The sequence below is a fragment of the Polyodon spathula genome, chromosome 7 (genome assembly GCF_017654505.1).
Source record: "Polyodon spathula isolate WHYD16114869_AA chromosome 7, ASM1765450v1, whole genome shotgun sequence".
In the NCBI taxonomy this organism is placed as follows: domain Eukaryota; kingdom Metazoa; phylum Chordata; class Actinopteri; order Acipenseriformes; family Polyodontidae; genus Polyodon; species Polyodon spathula.
Genome location: NC_054540.1, coordinates 17,711,345 through 17,730,124, shown reverse-complemented (window position 1 = coordinate 17,730,124; position 18,780 = coordinate 17,711,345). Strand labels below are relative to the sequence as shown.

The window sequence follows — 18,780 nt, the reverse complement described above, 5'->3', positions numbered from 1 at the left end:
CTACAAGTGGAGGTAAGAAATAGCGAGAAAAGATAACTAATTTCGTTCAAAGACATTCATGTAACAAAAACTACAGAAACTAAAAAGTGTTAAACAGAAAATGTATAACCACAAGCGTCTCTCTCTCTCTCTCTCTCTCTCTCTCTCTCTCTCTCATTGGCTTTTCTAAACAACCTTGCTGATTCCTGCTCTCTGAAAACTTTTGACTGTATTGAGTAATGTCTCAGAGCGAGTCCTTGCATCTCTCGCGAGGGGCCAGTGATCTCTACGCTCTGTCAAGTACTGTGGACGGGCTTTAGTTGGGTTTTTTTTTTTTAAACCGTGACCCATAGAGGCTGTGACTGGTCTTGTTTACATCTCATTTTGACGCTACGGGATTTATATTTTTATTCAAAGAAAAAAACTTGACTTGGAGGAAATATACCAGCAAAAATTCAAAATATCTTTCCATTCCGATCTACAGTGAGATACATGGATTTGTGTTACTGGTTAAAAATTACATGGAAGGTTACTTAAAGCAGAATGTGTTGCCTGCGTGATTGACAGCAACTTGACGTCAACAACTCATGCTACATTCAAAGTGAGAGAAACAACCTACTAAAACTAAGTTATATACTGTGGAAAAACTATAGAAAAATAAGGGAAATAATTCACCTAATTCGTTCCAGGCATATAACAGTTAAATCATTCTTATAGAAGGTTCGGATTCTAACTTCTGTCGGACAAAAGGTATTAATTTATATATAGTGTAATTACGTATCTGTTCAACCAGGGGGTTTAGAAAGTTAATTCAACAGCAATATGCTTCCAGTATTAATAACCATGTGCTTTATAATATATGAAGTGCGACCCAGTCTGGGATGCCAGCTTCCTTCTGATTGGAGACCCCTCAGTGAGGGATGCAGAGCTGAGCTTGCAGAGATTATAGTGTATGCCAAGGTGTTGGCTCTGCATCAAGACGTGTACAGCATGTACAATTACTTACCTTACCAATATGAAGGCAGCAAGGGGGCACTCTTCTACTGGGCAGAGATTGAGCTGCTTTGCGACCAAGCCTGGGGCAGCATGTTGGAGGTGCCCGCTGGATCTAGACTGAACCTCACTGGCCTGGGCTACTTCTCCTGTCAGTCACACACTGTTGTACAAAATTACTCCTACATCTTTTTTCTTCGGTAAGTATTCCACATAATGACATAATAGTTATCATAGTAGATTCAGACACTGCTATTGAAGTCGCCAACTTTTCTTAAATTTAAATTGGGTAATGTGTTCCAATCAATGCTATTAGAGGTGCCCTAGTTCATTAGATGCTATTCCAGTGGACATTCCCCCTTATTATGACTTCTAGTTAGAAAGCAAAAACAACAAGCAATAAGTATGAGTAACATCATCTCAATAAGAGTTCCCCTTATCATAACTTTTGATATCTAAGGTCAACATGCAAATTAACACAGTGATAACTTCACAAAAGCCTATACAAACTCTCCTTTATTGCAACATTGTGTGATTAATTGTTGTAATATGCCAATAAGTAATTATTTCCAAGAAAGTTGTTTCAAAACATTTAAATTACAGTGTGTTCATACATTATATAACGCAGCTTACAAAAGCTATTTTAACCTCTGGTTCCTGCTAGTGGATTGGTCAAATTTGTTCAGTAACATTTAACAAGGATTTTGGGGCTTGTCAATGGTTCTTTGTGACCAAAGCTAAACTATTGATAAAGGCAAGTATTTTGTAATGAATAGGGAACTTGAACATGTAAACCATTTGCAACCTATAGCTATTGAATATGTAGATTTAAAACAGCCATTCTCAGAGCACTGGAAGCATGCTAACATTGTCCAGCTTGTCAGAGTACAGATTCCTCAAGATGATTAATCATGAACCCATAGAAATTCTATCCTACATTTCTTGAACAACATGTCAACTTAATTTTTTTCTTTTCTTAGTTTAAATCTAATTCAGACAAACGGTTTGTGATTCATCTAGTTTTTTTCTACCACCCCTATTTCAAGTCTTTTAATAAAGCTGTAGTAATTCCATTGTACTGTTTCTGTACACAGACCTGACAGTGTTTGAATGTATTTGGTCATGAAGTCTCTTGTTTTCTAGTGAATATGCATGGGGACACAATATAAATACCCCCTATAGGAATCACTGATCCATTCTGCATATTGCCAACATTATACACCTGTTCACGAAATATGGTAATAAGATGCCATACTTGTATTTAATTATTGACCTAATTCTCCAAACCTAAATTCAGAAAATAGAAAAAAACAGAAAAAAGCTATGGTTCCCAGGAACAAGCAGCTTTAATGCTGCCACAAAGGCTACAACTTTGAAGTTTTTTCACAGCAACCCTCCACATTTCACCACTTACAGGCTTGTGCAGATCTCCACTTAGCAGAACTCAGCCACTCACCTCTTAATAGAGCTGAAAAAGTAAAAAGTATATATATATATATATATATATATATATATATATATATATATATATATATATATATATATACTATATATATATATGCATATGAAAAGTATTTGAAACAATAATAAGACCCAAACTGCGTAAGCTGTGAAATAATGTTTTAAAGTAAATCCTGAGCTGCTGTTGAGCTGCTAGTGTCCAAAGGCTTTTCTGGCACCCACTGGAGAAACCTGCAGGCTACTAATGATTTTCTCAGTCTGCAGAGGACTTGTATGATTTTCACAGCTGGCTTAATATATTTTAACTAGATCTTATTTTTTGGGACTGAGATATTATTAGAAATATATTAACATTTCTAAGAGATATTTTTTTCGCCCTTCACAATAATTATACTTATTATATTGTAACTACCCTGGATGATGTGAATGCAAATATAGATCAGAATATAGTATGTGTATAATACCCTTTATCAGTGTATAAAATATTTAATAGGTGCAGATTGTAGATATTTCTTGATAGATAAATTTAGATCATTCTGTACCATACTAAAAATGAATTGCCTATTTTGCAATTCTTGCATGAACACACACACACACACACACACACACACACACACCACATCTAAACGGTATGGTCTGAACCCTAACAATACACAAAACACCAAAGCACAGGACACACATACAGGACAAACAACCAGGACAACACAAAAGTCCATACTAAAAATGAATTGCCTATTTTTTGTTTTATGTTTTTTATTCAAAAGTCAGTAGTAAAGCTTTGGAAAAAACATCTGTTAACGCAATTTGTAACTCAGCCAAGTTACTTTCAAATGACACTATACTACACATATGCTGATCAAGGTAGTTTGCTTGATGTTTTCCATAATATTCAAATTCACCTGTGTGGAAATTCAGATTCTACTGCTGCTATCAGCATGCATTTCTTTAGCGAGTCTACTGTACTGAAAAATATAGATGATTGGGTTGTCACAGCACAAGCATGTGATAAACAGCTTTCAAGCCAGTCTCAGCCCTGGAGAAGCAGTTGATAACCAGATGGATTGCAGTCACTGGCCTTACTCTTTTATTTATGTCCTTTGCAGGATGGATGAAAACTATAACATACTTCCTCATGGAGTGAATTTCCAGGATGCGATCTTCCCAGACACTCATGAAAACAGAAGGACCTTTTCCAGCCTCTTTCAGTTCTCCAATTGCTCTCACGAGCAGCCCCACCAGATCTTCAGCAATGACTGGGAGGTACAGGAGGACAGCCGGGTAAGGATTCTCAAACTCCGCTCTGACTTATAACAATGTGGTGTTACTTTACTGATTTAATTAGTGAAGGGTAATTGTCCAATGGGGCATGTCTTTCTTTCTGAAGATATGTACTGGATGGAAAGTCACTTTGTCACTTTGACCTGCTTCTGTGAAAAAAAAAAAAAATTCTAACAGATTTGAAAGATGCTCTCTGTCAAGAGATGCTGTGTATCCCTATGAAAATACAACACAGTCCTCAGCCTCTCTCCCTCTCATTTGCCACACCACAGGTTAGGTAACCTCAGACTTATTCTGTTGCTCTGTCAGTCAATCTCTTATCTGTCTCTCACACTATCTTGCCCACTCTCTCTTACCCCGGTTTCGCGTGTCCCAGGTCTTTATACCCCTGCTGTTCCCGCGTCCTTGTCTGGTCCAGCCAATCGCAGCTCCCGCTTGCATGAACACACACACACACACACACACACACACACACACACACACACACACACACACACACACACACACACACACACACATACCACATCTAAACAGTATGGTCTGAATCCTAACAATACACAAAACACCAAAGCACAGGACACACATACAGGACAAACAGCCAGGACAACACAAAAGTCCAACAAGGTCCCCTTCAGTTGGCCAGGTCGCTACAGTATCTATCAAATGATCAGTGCCATAAAAAAACAACTTCTTCTAGAGTACAGCTGGTGCTATAAATTTTTTGGCGTCTCATTAATGTCTGTGGTTTGCTGGTAAATCTGAGGTTATATGTACAACAGAACATTCTAATTGGCTTCTCTTTATCCCCCTGCAGTGCGCGAGCTGGGATACATTAAAGTCTCCCTTTACGATGGTGGTTTCTGTGTGGAGCAGCAGGTGTTGACTCGCTTATTGTGTGCCAGTTGTTCTACCATATTCATCTATTATAAAAACCTCAGTTCAGACAACAAATAAACCAATAACAGTGGTACTATTCTTCATGTGCAGCACATTTTAACCCTTTAATTTGCTATAATAATCATGCTCAGTCTTAACACCAAAGGCTCTTAATTGTAATTGCAATGGTCAAGGAGCTTTTTATTGGCAACAGTTTCTAAATACCCTATAAAAGGTTACTAAAATGCATCATGACAAAGAAGACATGATACATCTGAAATGATATGGCACAGCTTGCTAAAAGCCATGGTCATCCGTTATAAAGCACAGTAAATGTAGGGGGAAAAGCAGGGTAAACAAAATTTGCCTTGGTAGTACTAGCCTATTTATGATTAGCTTTTCATTTCTAGTCTGTTTGCACCAGTGAAGTTAGTCCCATTTGCATGCTAGGTTAATGAAAAAAATAAAAAATAAAAAAAACTTACAAGAAACATCTCAGAGTTCATATAAAGTTGTTTCTTGTTTCATTGGGGAAAACAGCATGAAAATTGTGCCTCTTTTCTATACCAAATGGTCTTCCGTGACAATGCAATCTGTGTTGGATGGGAATATGGTATCACAGTGGTATGAATCAATACACACTGGTAATTATTATTATTATTTGGTCATTTAGCAGACACTTCCAAAACAACTTCCAGAGACTTGGGGGTGAACTATGCATCACAACTGCTGCTGCAGAGTCACTTACAATAGGACCTCAGTTTCACGTCTCACCTGAAGGACGGAGCACAAGGAGGTTAAATGACTTGCTTAGAGTCACACACAGTGAGTCAGTGGCTGGGATTGAACCTGGCATCTCCTGTTAACAAACCCTTTTTTTAACCACTGGACCACCAAGCCTCCTTAATTCATTGTAGTACCTATATTAGTACAGTGTTTGTTGCCCAGCAACATATTTTTCATTGCTGGCAATGCTGTGGAATTATATTAGAATTTAAATGGTATTTTCTAACTTTTTAGTAAGGCCAAATAAGGGCACAGACACCATCTGATCAGGTACCTTCAGTCCAGTCAATCTGTCAGTCCCATTAGCGATCGAGTCAGAAATACGGAGCTTTATGCAACATAACTATCACTATTATATAACATCTATTCTGGGAGTTTTAGTTTCATCCCTAGCAGGGCCGGCGTCAATGCCAGGCAACTCAATCACTCGCCCTGCGCCCCGTCACCAGATGCTCACAAATTGTCAACTTTGTCTTTTCCATTTAGTATATTATCCCTTGCGCGATGCCAACAGTCCCATGTAGCCGTTAGGTAGCAGCAGAGGTTGACTTCCTTGTGAGCTTTCTTTGTGCGCTAAACTTCATGCAAAGGATAAAGGAAAAGCAACAAAAAACAGTATACATGCAGAAATACAATTGCAAATATAAGTTAATGTACTATTTCTGTGCCAGCTGTCCTACTGAAGGCTTTAAGCCTAGAAACATTTCGTTTTCACTAAACTAAACTGTAACTTTCCAGCTAACCGTTTTTCTTTTCTCTCTTCGTGCTTGCTTCCTCTGTTCCATTCATCCTGCCTCCTCTCTCACTCCTTATTAGCTTTCGTCTTCCTCAGTTCTTCCCAAAGCCGAGAGCTGTTGGCTGATCTTGCCATACCAAGGTACAGGGGCTTCCCTGGGATTTATTTTATTCTATTCACTAGAGACAAATCCTTTCTAAAACATTTAGTCATGTTAGAAAAACTGTAGCCACTATCGCAAGTAGAAATGTAAAGCTATTGTATAGCTTGTCCAATTAAATTTTCAATATACATTACATTTTTTTTACCCACTAGTCTTAACATACATTGTCTACAGAAAGTCTACAGCCCCTTTTAAAATGTTCACCTTTAGTTGCCTTATAGCCTGGAATTAAAATACATATATATATATATATATATATATATATATATATATATATATATATATATATATATATATATATATATATATATTTTTTTTTTTTTTTCATTTATCTACACATCCTACCCCACAACTTCCAAGTGAAAAAAATATTCTAGAAATTTAAAGTTAAAGCTTATCAAGGTTTACCTCTGCTCGTAGGTGTCACAGGAACAATGGGCTCTTCTCTCAGTTGAGTGGAAAGAAGCTGAATCAGTTAAATTTGACACCATAATTTACAAATTTGCCACTGAAAGTCTTTTTTTTTTAATTTGACTGATAACTGTCAATTCACTACTGCAAGAATGATTATGAAAACTTTTTTGATAGAAACATATTTTTGATTTGGGGTTGAAGGGTGGGGGGCCCACTGGAGTTCAGTTGTTCGGGGCCCACAAAAACTTGATGCCCGCCCTGATCCCTAGGGTGGCTAGCAAGCTTACACCTTCACACAGATCAGAAGTTGAGTCTTCACTGGTTTGAGTGAGGAATGCTGGCACGGTCTGTTTTTCTAATTCTGCGGCTTTCCCTGCATTGTTTACCCTCCCCTCTCATTAGCATTCAAGACACATTGGCGGCAATGACAGAAACTCCTCTATTCTTTTTTTTCCAAAGTGAATCCTATTTGAAGTTTGCTTACTGGAATGAATTCCCTAACCATAACAAGTTCTGACAAAAGCTGTTTTTCTTTAACCTTTCCTCCTTTTAAAGTGGAGGGTCACAGCCAAGGTAACAACACAATAAGCATTGCTAAGGGGATTAAAAGATATGCACTAATCTTTATGTAAGGTTTTAAAGCAACAGGGGCATCTAATGTTACGATCCCCCAATAAAAGTCATGCTCACAAAAGCCTTAGAAGAATAATAACCAAGGTTTCAAAAACACTTTCTTACATTCCCTCAAGCCCTGCTATTTTCACTTTGACTATGCAGAAAATATAAGGACCCAATTCAAACCTCACACAGAATGTGAACTTAAACTTTGGTGTTTTTCCTTTGAACCTGTAGGGCCTGATTGTGAAGGCCCATTTTGTAATAATAATTTTCAATTTATAAAGCTAGAATAAACTGCTTGTTGTAATAATGTAATCATTTCATCCTGCAATTTCATTGTTTCTTGCTTGTTTTACACGGTTGCAATGTTTTATTCCAATTTTCTATAGATTTAAAATTGTGGTCAAAGCGATTTTCAAGGGACAGAGTCACAATTAATTTGAAACCTGAAAAACAAATCGTGTGTCAAACTATTTAGGTGGTTTGATAGATTTTGCAGGTTATTTTGAATAACTTCTCAGACTGGTTGAAAGCCCTTGGTTTTGCCTTTTGGAATGTGCAGTCATTTATGTGTTATTACTTACATATTATAGTGGCACTCATAGCATTTTTAAGAGAGGATACATTTGACATTTTCATTCTGTTCACAATTTGTCAGAGAAATTGAACTACAGAGGATTATGGTTTTGGTTTTGACCTGACAGGAATAAACAGTTATCATTTTGCCCTCCATTGAATACCAACAAATGGGTTTTCAGGGTCAACAGTCTTAATCTCAATATTGTTTTGGGACTTTTATCAAAAGGTTGTAGTGTTCACATACCAGTTGCTGCTAGTTGAGGCATTCCATGCAACCTAGCATTGTTGTGACCAGGTTTTGTACAAAGCAAGTATCGTTCTTGTAAATGAGTGATATGGGGTGAAGACAGAAAATTACTGGTTTCCTACTTAAACACTTAATGATAACCTGCATGACTGAAACACAGATGCGTAAGTTGTGGTTGTAATGTCAAGGCCTCAGGCTCTGTACAAAGTGAAAAAAAAAATACAGTTTTCGGATTTGGGTTGGTTTGGTAGTCCTCACCAACAACAGCTGATACAAAATCTGTCAGTATTGAAAGATTTAAGTTTAAAGTTTTCTTATAGAAAAGTGTAGGTAATGGATTATACCTGTGTGTGTAAACAATTCTCTTTATTTAGAAATGCTCATGTGATGGAAAAGTAAGTGATCTTATCTGTTGTCACCCACTTCTGCCTCGGGAACCACAAGCCTGAATTTGGTGTAACTTAGCAAAAACATTTCTTAAACAAGTTAATGAACAAATTATCCATGTACATCACACCACAGGAGAGAAGCATGTTCTGGATCCCTATTTTTTTAAATCATTTTATTTGTGTCCTTTGTAGGGGAGATGTATGTTCCAGTACTTAGAATTATAGTGCCTGCTCATTTTGGACAACTGTTTTGAAGGGTTTTTGAGTCGTCAAAAACAGGTCTGTGTTTTTCTTTTTTAGAAACTGTTCAGCTGGCTCCAGGCCGTCATGTATGCACCTGTTTTGTTTTTAATAGTAAATCTGTTATTTAGATAGAGGGTGTCATTGTGTGGTAGTGGGTGGCTTGTTTAAATGTTGGGTAAAATTTTACAATAAGGGTTACATTTACAGGTGGCAGGTAGTGACAGAGTAACGTGTGAGTTTGAGACATGAATTGTTGTCAGATGGCACCAGTACTAAGAGGGATGAGATTTATTTCTGTCTGTGAGTGTTTAGTCAGTGGTAGCACCTGACATTTAACTTCTGAGAAATGCACAACATTGGTGCTATAGCATCAATATCCCACATTCAGAGTTCCTCTATGATATGCAGCCTCTAAGTTTAACTTCGAAATTCTAATGATCTGTTGGTGACAGAGTCCCATTATGTGAGTGACCTTTTATACTGTTAGACCAGTGTGGAACTTTAATTGTCCCCAAGCTATTCTGCACATGCCTGGGACTTCCCATTAACACTTTGATGATAATTTATTTTTTATTTTACAGCCATCATAAATTAGATCAGGGGAAGTTGGTTTTGCACATACTTTTTAAACAGTTGATACATTATGACTTGAGAATCCATCCTTTAACCTAAAAACAGTTAGGAGCCAAAGCATGATAATGAAACACTTCATTTATTAAAAAAAATGTTAAAAAATGGAGGCTGTAAAATCCTAGATATCCCATTGTAATGTAAGGAAATTCAATCAGATATACTGTATTTGTTGGCCTTAACAGCTGTCCAATATTTAGAGTTCAGCTCATGTTAAAAAGGGTATTTTAATTGCAGACAACAGACTCTTCTTGCCAGTCCATATCTCGACACGTCTACAGCAGTTGCTTTTGCAACCGTGATACCTGGAGGATTATAAAATGTTGAAGATGTTACACGGTAGATGTGATCCATAGAACACAATAGACCCAGACCTAAAAACAGGCCTGAGAGATTAAACGTTTCTCACTTTACAAATTTGAGACCCAAATTTGGTTACTGTACAGTAAACACCCCGACACAATTATTTTTAACTGTTCACCAGGCTAGCAGTTTATAGTTTAAATCAACCATTCACCAGCTATTTCATTCTCAAGGTTAAGCAATATAGTCATAAAAAGCATGCAGTTCATTTAAAACCAGTGATGAGTAATTAAACTGTATAGTTTAGCGCAATAGAATTGATTTAGTTTAGAAACCTCTCTTTGATATTCCCTAAAAACAGGGTCAGCCGATAATGACAGACCAAATACATTCAATCCTTCAGGTGCTATGGATTGGTCATTGTGTCCTTTCAGCCGGTCATAATTTCCTGTTAATTTCTTACCAGTGCACAATATGAGTTCCTAATGTGATGAATTGAGCTACATGAATGTGAGATTGAAATGAACATAGTGTAAGTCTGAGCACGCTGAGCTGTTTCAGTCCTATTGAGGGTATCATTAGGAGTTTCTCTCTGAGAATAGAGTTATTTTCACACAGTCCCCCAGCAAGACCTTCAGAAAACTGCTAATGCCATGACCTCCATAAACTTTGCAGTCTGCTGAATTTTAGTTTTTGTTTGACTATCTGTGAAATTGGATCACATGGCACAATTTCAGTATTTTTAATGTCTTTTAAAAATGATAAACTCTCTAAAATAATGTCATCGTTACACAATCTTCTTGTAATTGACTATAGCTTGATGCATAGCACAAATTATTCATAATGCTTCCCTAAAATCCTAGCACTTGCCAGCACATTTATCAGTTGTACCCCTGCGATATCAAACAATGCCAATCATTGTTAACTCTTCCACTGGAATACCTCCGAGACACTTACAATTGAAATTGGCTGATTAAATCTTCCTGGGGGACATTGAAAAAAGCAAAACAAAAATATTAATACATCAAATTTCTAACACTATTGGGATTTTCTTAGTAAAACATGTTGGTTTAGGCCCACCTTCTTTCTGAGGTCATTTACTGTAAACTAGTTTTTAGATTTTAGGTAACTCACCCCACAGTCTCTAGTGCATAGATAGAGCTGACTTGCAGTTCTGTAAAGTGACGCATATAGCCCCTTGGTCTCTTGAAGAGACACACCAGTAAATCACCAGTGCTATCCAAAATAAATAAATTCTTTTTGAAATATACATTGTAGTTTTTGTTGAAGAAACTAAACATGTCTTATTTGCAGTGTTCTGTAGTGGACTTGATTCAGCAATTTAATGTGACACATAGAACAATTCTGAAATCACCACCATTTTTGGTATTTTTTTCAATCGATTCTGATGCCTAAGCCACTAAACTGATAGCCCTGTTAACCTAAATTGGATTGTTTAATAAATACATAAATAAATAAATAAATAAATAAAAGATCAGTTACAAGTTTTATAACACTGCAGTAGATGATGTTTGCTCTATATTTCACACAAAGTGCTTGCACACATATAAGACCCCTTGTCATATTCACTAGACATACTGTTACAGGAAAGGCCTTGTTTTGACTGGTTTCTTTGGATTTTCATGGTTAGAGAGTCGGACTGAAAGTTGTGAGTTACAATGTGGAACGCTTCAGATAGGCACCTTGTGTCAAAGGCAGATGCATGTGTACTGAAACAATTTAAACTGAAAACACCAGGGAACTGAATGAGAAGCACAGTGTAGCAGTTTACTTTAACATAAGTGCAGTCTGAAAAACACATAAGTCACAAATCCAGACCCATTGTCAAATTAGAATGATTCATATTTGTGGTATTGAGTAAAGCAGCAAAGTGCATTCCATGCAAGTCAAATGTCATATAGCAAGTCTTAGCATGCAAATGTATTTTGTCTAGAAAGATTTTGATCTCTGTAATCATTTTTAACATTTTTAAAACCATTTTCATGTTTGTTATTGTCTCTGTGGTTAGAAACTTAGTGTTTTAAATCACAAGAATAAACTTCAAACCATTAATAGCAGTCAAGACAAGTCTTAATAAATATCCTGTTGATTTTTCTGTCACCATCATCTTTACAGTTAACGTTTAATATTATGACTTATTGTGAGTAATAGACCGACGATAAAAATGCCTTTCACATGCCTGCTGGATGCTGTCATATGCAGCCAGACAGTCAAACATGGCCTCCATTTTCCCTGTTTTATAATTGAAAGCAGCTGGCCATTGCTAGAAGCATATGTATTTCCCCCATAAATACCCAGAACTCACCACAGTGACCCCAGGGTCAGACATAAACTAAATCCATCAACTTGCTATTTCTGGAACTGTATTTTTACCACACATAAGGGCTGATCTAAGGATAGGCAAAAAAAATTGCAGATGCTAAATCCAAATTGCCTAGTGGCCAGATAATTAATTTGCATTACAGCCTATACAAGCGTAAGTGTAATGCAGATTACTCAGCATGCACAAATAATGAGCTGCAGTCATGATAATGAGAGTCTCAATGAGCTCTGTCTGTGCATCGGGCTATTTAGCGGCCGCACTTACCGCCCAGAGGTGGGTACAGAGAGCAGTAGGCACTGTGTGAGATTTGTGGAACACAAAAATTAAACCTAACAAAAAAAATATGTCGCAGGAAGGGCAGCAAAGTCCTCTTGGCACACGGAAAAGAAAAGGAAAGGCTTCTGAGGAGGAACTAAGTCTTTACAGTCGATGTCACTCAACATGAAATTGAGTTGTTTGGAAAATAACAGTTATGCTGCCAAAGAGGCCAAATGGTCCTCTATAGTGGAGAAAGTCAATGCTATTGGTGTTACCAGGAGGACAGTCAACCAGGTGACAAAAAGTTGAAATTCGGTCTAGGATGACCTGCGGAGTGAGACGATGACGCCTTACCACCACATCCTCCGGCATCCCAAACAAAGTGACCCTGGGATTGAATATACAGGGTCTTCTCTGTCTTGCCCTTCTCCTCTGACACATTTTCCTGCCTGTCCTGAACAAGAGCCAAGCATCGCTGCATCAGGAAGTGTACCACAGCAGCCATCCTGAGGCCAATGATAAGTCTCTAAATGGGCATGGTTTTATGCAGCTGTTACTTACTCGCTTCTACAGTGGTTTGCACCTTGTAAGAGGAGGTGCACAGTTTTTGGAGGGTCAGCAATTGCCCAAGTGCAAGGCAAAATCCTTACATCTCATTGTAATGTTTGCGTCTGTTTATTATTCCAGATCACTGCCCAATTCCATGCTCTTTTCTTCATTTAAAAACATTTTAATGGATTAATGATGGCAAAGTGCTAATTTGATAGCGGATGCAGAATAGCAAGTAAAACCCATTCTTTACAGGCGCTGCATTTTTAGTGGCTGCTAAAGTTCCAGTTTACGACATCTAAATGCGGTTTGCATGTGCAAAATGCTGATTTTGCGACCGCAAATCACTTTGCAAGTATCCTTACATCAGCCCCATAGTGCACAAAATGAAAGATTTTTGTGCAAAACCAGATGAAGTCTTAACAGGTTGTTTGTGATTAAAAAAAAAAAAAAAAAACTACATAAATTCAGTAATTATCAACTATATTTATATTTATCAATGGTTATAACGTAATTATCATGATCGTAAAAGTCGTGATCGATGACTCCCTTTTCATTGGATTTTGCTGCTGTATATTTGTTAATATATAGGCAACCTGAACCAATTCATTCTTCACAGTGAGCTTAAAATAATAAATTGGGTTATTGGTGGCTCACACAAGGGGGCAGAAGGAGGCTGTTTCAAATGTGGAATGTACAGTTTAAAAGATATCCAAATGCTGAGATCAGGAAATAATGTATTTGCTTTTTTCAGGTGCCAGAGTTCCCTGACCACTTCCCATATACTCTTGATATGTTTCAAACCTAGTGCAGAGACACTATAGAAATATGATGTGTTTAATGTCCATGTACATCCTGCTAACAGCTTCTTCTGTCATAAATACCAGCAGGCATGCAGTGTCTTGTTGAGAAATGCGTTCAATTTCCAAATGTCCTACTATCATTTGAGCAAAAGGAGCATTGCAGTCAGAATGTCTAATTAGTTTGATGTCTGCTGTGGGAAAGCAATGAATAGGTATTCCATTAACTCTGTCTGGACAAGTTGTAATGTCCACCTTTACTCAAGCATCTTGCCTAGAACAAAAAAAAAAAATGACATCATTAAAGTTTGGTTGTAAATGATGACCTTAGGGTTATTATTTCTATGTGGTGATGAACGGGAGTGGTAATTATTTATTCTGAAAATTCACACATTTGATGTGATACAGGCCACTATTTCAATATTTTACAAGTAGTTTACAGTTGAGACGCAAGTCTTCTTTTCAATTAAGTCCTTGCAAGATGCCAGGCATAACAATTTCATGCCGTAGGTACTGTATATATTTCTTGTATCATAGATATTTGGTTAAATAGTTTACTGAACTAAGCCTGTTCAGTGAAACATAACTGGGCCCTGTAAGACCACCAGTACCATGTCCTCAGCATACCAGAGAAGGTTATGAAGGTGCAGACTTTTATTAAAAGCCACATTACTCAGCAAAGGCAGCTCATCTGTAGAATGGAATGCTTCCCAATGTGTTGACACTGTTATTGATGTTTTTTACTGGCCTGCAGACAAGTAGAGGAATTTTTAATACATTTTAAGCATGTTACCAAAAAAAATGTTGTCAGCACCAGGATATACGTCTTGGTTCTGTTTTATGTTTGTTAGGCTTTTTTCTTTTTTTTTGGGGGGGGGGGGGGGGTGGTGGCGGGTGATAGATAATAAAATCTTTATATATCATGTTCATATACCATGATTTTAGTATATTGTTTAGCAAAGTCCAGAGATTGGCAGCAGCAGAAGCTAATAATAATATCCAGACACCCACTTGTTAGTGTCTCTGAACAGTGCCAGTGTGGTGGATTCAGAACATGTGGCCTATAATAACAGTTGCTGCACCAATGGCAATAACCAAATTCCTCTGGAAAATATTTTTAGGAGACACTTTCAAATCTATTAAGGAAAGCTTGTCTGTATGTTTTGCATTGTGCAAGCAGTGTGTGTAAGGTGTTTTGCTGTAGCAAATTATTGGATTAGAAAACAATATGTATTTCAGAAACTTTCAGCCGTTTTATCAGGTGCCAAAAAAGGGTTTCTTTCTGCAGAAAATGGCTGTCCTTTTGACCTTTCCCCAATGGTTCAAGGTTTAAGGAAAACACAATTATTGTATTCCTCTGTATGGAAATTTACCTTTGCATTTACATTTGCTTCAAACAGGCCCCCAACATTTTAACTCACCTAGTGCATAGAAACCAGAATAATTTATTTTTGTCATATTCCACTCTTTATTTCACTTTGGAATTTGCCAGTTAGCTGTGTGGGAGGCCGTGGAATGACACACAGAGTCAGGTTTCAAATGAAAAAGGTGTAACCATGTTTATTTACAGACAAACACAAAAACGGTGCACTGTGCTGTCACTTTAAGACACACTATTTACAAGACAGGTCATTAGAGGAGCAGACATATCAAGCTCTGGTCCTTCAATTACCACAGTCACCCCTCTGTCCCAGGAACACGACCGGTGGAGAAGCTGCCCCTTTTGTACACCTTGGCTCTGCCCCGTACCCGATTACCTGGGAACCAGGTGTACCTTGTTCCCCTCCACCAACCTCCTAGAAGGCCAACATCTATGGAATATTAATCCCATATTTGCCAGAACCTGCTTATGGACAGGTTCCCCCTGTTCCCCTGCTGGTAGGAGATGAGCTTTTCAGTGTAGGGATCTCATTTGCCCTGTCACAAGCTATCACTTACTAATTATGATATTGAAAAATAATTCACAAAAGTTAATGGGGTGTATTTGAATGATCTAAACATGATCTAAATACCGTAGCCATATAACCAACTACTGTGTACAATAAAAACACAGTAAGTCTGTGAAAAATCTCATTTATAAATTTGTCAGTATTAAGATTTGGTGTTGTTTAGATCATTAAAAAAAAATCATTTTTTTTTTTTTTTTTTTTTTTTAGTTACAATTGTGTCAAACCTAAAGGTTTTAAGGTTTTGTGTTGAAATAAACAAAACGCAAAACCCCTGTGCAGTTGCTCAGATTGTGGGATCCAAACAGTATTACATTGTGCTGGTACAGTCATGCTGTCCACATGTTGCTCCTTCCTTTCTCTTTTGTGTAATTTTAAGTACCCTTGTGTCTTTATGTACTACTGTTAGATGAACGTGTAACAGCTTAACCAACCTTGCAGTTTATCTTTAACATATCAAGGTAGTAGCGGACAAGCATCTGCCCCCTAGTGAGTGTTGTTAAGTTTCGAGTTAAGGCCAACCCAGTAACCGCAGGGTGGATTTGAAAGTTAATGTGAACATGGTCTGTAGCAGAGCTGATACTTCTAAGAGCCAGAGCATTGTGGGGGAGGCTATGTTTGTATTACATTTTCTGCAAAAACACTCTGTAATTAAAATACTTCCTGACACCTCAAGTCCAGCCGTTAGGTCATAATTTAACTTCTGCTGCTGAGCTTATGTGCAACGCAGATAATACAAGACTGTTGGTCACTTTGTTTTATAAATCTTATTTGTTAGGACTCCCTGTTGCTTTTTAAACTTATTTTCCTGAAACTCGCACCATACCGTAACTTCCAGAATTTCATTACCAGGATGACAGGTACAGATAAGACTATTCATGCCTATTTAAAGGACACAGTTTCTTAATACTGGTTTAATTTATAATTGTTTTTAAGAAACTTGTCTCTGTCATTCCTAGAGGAAACAAAAGGAATAGCTCTGAATAAAACCCAAATCATCAGCAGCTTTGTTTCCTGCAGCTCTTGCTTTTCCTTGGAGTTCCCTCAAGATTAACCAGGCACCCAACATTGCACACTATGTACCAAGCTGGTACTGTGTGGCTGCAGGCCAGTGTAGGAGCTTCTGTTTGTTGCTACAGCTTCTCGAATGCAAAGGGTTAAGCAGGCAAAAGACCTGTAGACTATTAGTGCCAAACTGAAGTGTTAAAAAATGACTGGAGGTTTATAACGCTGCAATGTGGCTTCCATATTGCATGAGCCTGAAAAGCTAGTAGATTGGCTCTTTAAAGGACTTTGATTTATATTGACATAACTTCAGCTTCAATTCGCCGCAGGTGCCAATATGTCAACAATACGGCCAGAACAGAATATTAATGCACACCCCCTGCTATTTAAACAATATTCAGTCATGAAATAACACCAATAAATTTAAATGAATGCAGAGCTTCTTTTTCTATGTTATTAAAAATCATGTTTAAAGTAATTTTTTAAAACAAGTTGACAGCAGATAATAGCCTATTGTAGTATATATTTTAATTAAAATTGGGACACATAGCAGTCTAAAATAAAACCAACTATAGCTTTTTTTATTTGCAAATTAGAAAATTAGGTATACCACACCATCACCTGTCAGCATTTAAAGGGGCTTCAGTTCAGGAGTGTCATCTGTTCTGTCTTGTACCACCTGCTTACAACACTGTACAGTGTGGTACATCCATGGATAAATGTGTGTGCCATTAATTGCAATGAAAACAGAAGAAATCCACTCATGCAGGGAAACTATTCTGGAAAAAAATAATTAACAGCTGCTCAATTGTGTAGTGTGTGGTCACTGAGAATGTTTGCCTTGCTAAGTGACACAGAAAGCACAAAAAAGACAAATTGCCAATCATTATCCAATAGGTGAAAGTGGAAAACATTTTGTAGCAAAGCATAAGTACCCTTTTTTTTAAATTTTGGTGTATTTCAGCTGCACAAATTCAATATACTATTAAATGGTGGCAGTTATGAGAAAGTAAATATCAACTTTTGCAAAGCTATTTATTTATTTATTTATTTATTTACTACAAAAATGGAGACTTGTAAATAAAGACATTACTGACATTACAGGGCTGAAACCTTAAACCTACATTAAAAAAGAATAAACAGAAGCCCAAAAGTAACACTGGAACAATAAAATATAACTTTGGAGAGAATAATTTGAGAAGCAGTGGTGGTAGCAGGGTTAGCACTTTGGTAATAGGCATAGAACTTCAGCTTGTACACTAACGCTTAAAACAATGTAAAGACTATTCAGGTGATTGTATTAAATGGTGATGTTCAGTTTGAATTCACATACATTTGCAGCCCATGTTGTAAAGTTGTATTACCTCTTGTCACTTTGTCTCCCTGCAGCTCCTGTGCTCCTCTGTGCAGATGGCCCTCTTTGAGGAGGAGGATCGTACAAAGAGGCTGCAGGAGAAGATCGCTGTCCTGGAGAGGCGCAATAAACAACTACGAGACCGCGTCAAGAAGGTCAAGAGGTCACTGCGACAGGCCCGCAAAAACAGCCGGCGCTTGGAGCAAGCTAACAAGAAACTTCAGGAGAAACTAGTAGAGGCAATCAGTGAGCACGGCCCCCATCCTAACTCGCCCTCCATTTTCCTCAAGTTGTAATGTGCAACGCACGTGTTGCAGTGATTGTTGGTGATCTTGGAGGTTGCTGGGCAATCTTCATTACTGAAATGTTTGGGTAATGGTCACAAAAATATGTATTGCAGTTAGTTCTTGTTATACACAAATATATATATAGAGTCAGCACTCACATATCCGACCCTATAAAATCTTGACTTCAGTGATGGTTAAACGCTTGTGACGCATTTCTAATTATTTCATTTTGGCCCATTCTAACCGTTGTCTGTTTTTCAGGGTACACAAAAAAGATATTGTTTTAAAATAAGTAGGCTTCCATTTAGATGTACTGTAGTTGGTTTTGCTGGTACAGTACTACATTTTCAACAGAAGTATTTTCATTCAGAACGATATAATTCTCACAATATCACTTGCCCAAAGAGACGACACATGGATTATAGTACAGTACATACTTTTAAATCCGGTACGTATTGTAGCAGTATGTAAAATTTCCCGTTGACGACACAAAAGCAAAATGTAAAAGGTAATGCAGTTGTACAATGTAAAAGGTAATGCAA

General features: G+C 37.4%; 1 protein-coding gene across 1 annotated transcript; it reads left to right on the top strand.

Annotated features, from left to right (window-relative positions):
• Positions 1-212: 212 nt before the first annotated feature.
• LOC121319053 (coiled-coil domain-containing protein 3-like) lies at positions 213-18,399 on the top strand. Its single transcript, XM_041256276.1, has 3 exons — positions 213-1,172; positions 3,537-3,711; positions 17,987-18,399. The coding sequence occupies exons 1-3, from the start codon at positions 802-804 to the stop codon at positions 18,245-18,247; spliced, it is 807 nt and encodes a 268-aa protein (XP_041112210.1). The 5' UTR covers positions 213-801; the 3' UTR covers positions 18,248-18,399.
• The last annotated feature ends 381 nt before the right edge of the window (positions 18,400-18,780 follow it).

Coding starts and splice junctions, on each gene's coding strand:
- LOC121319053 (XM_041256276.1), top strand. CDS start 802: ATGCTTCCAGTATTAATAACCATGTGCTTTATAATATATGAAGTGCGA. Junction 1,173..3,536: donor TCCTACATCTTTTTTCTTCG/GTAAGTATTCCA, acceptor TGTCCTTTGCAG/GATGGATGAAAACTATAACA. Junction 3,712..17,986: donor AGGTACAGGAGGACAGCCGG/GTAAGGATTCTC, acceptor GTCTCCCTGCAG/CTCCTGTGCTCCTCTGTGCA.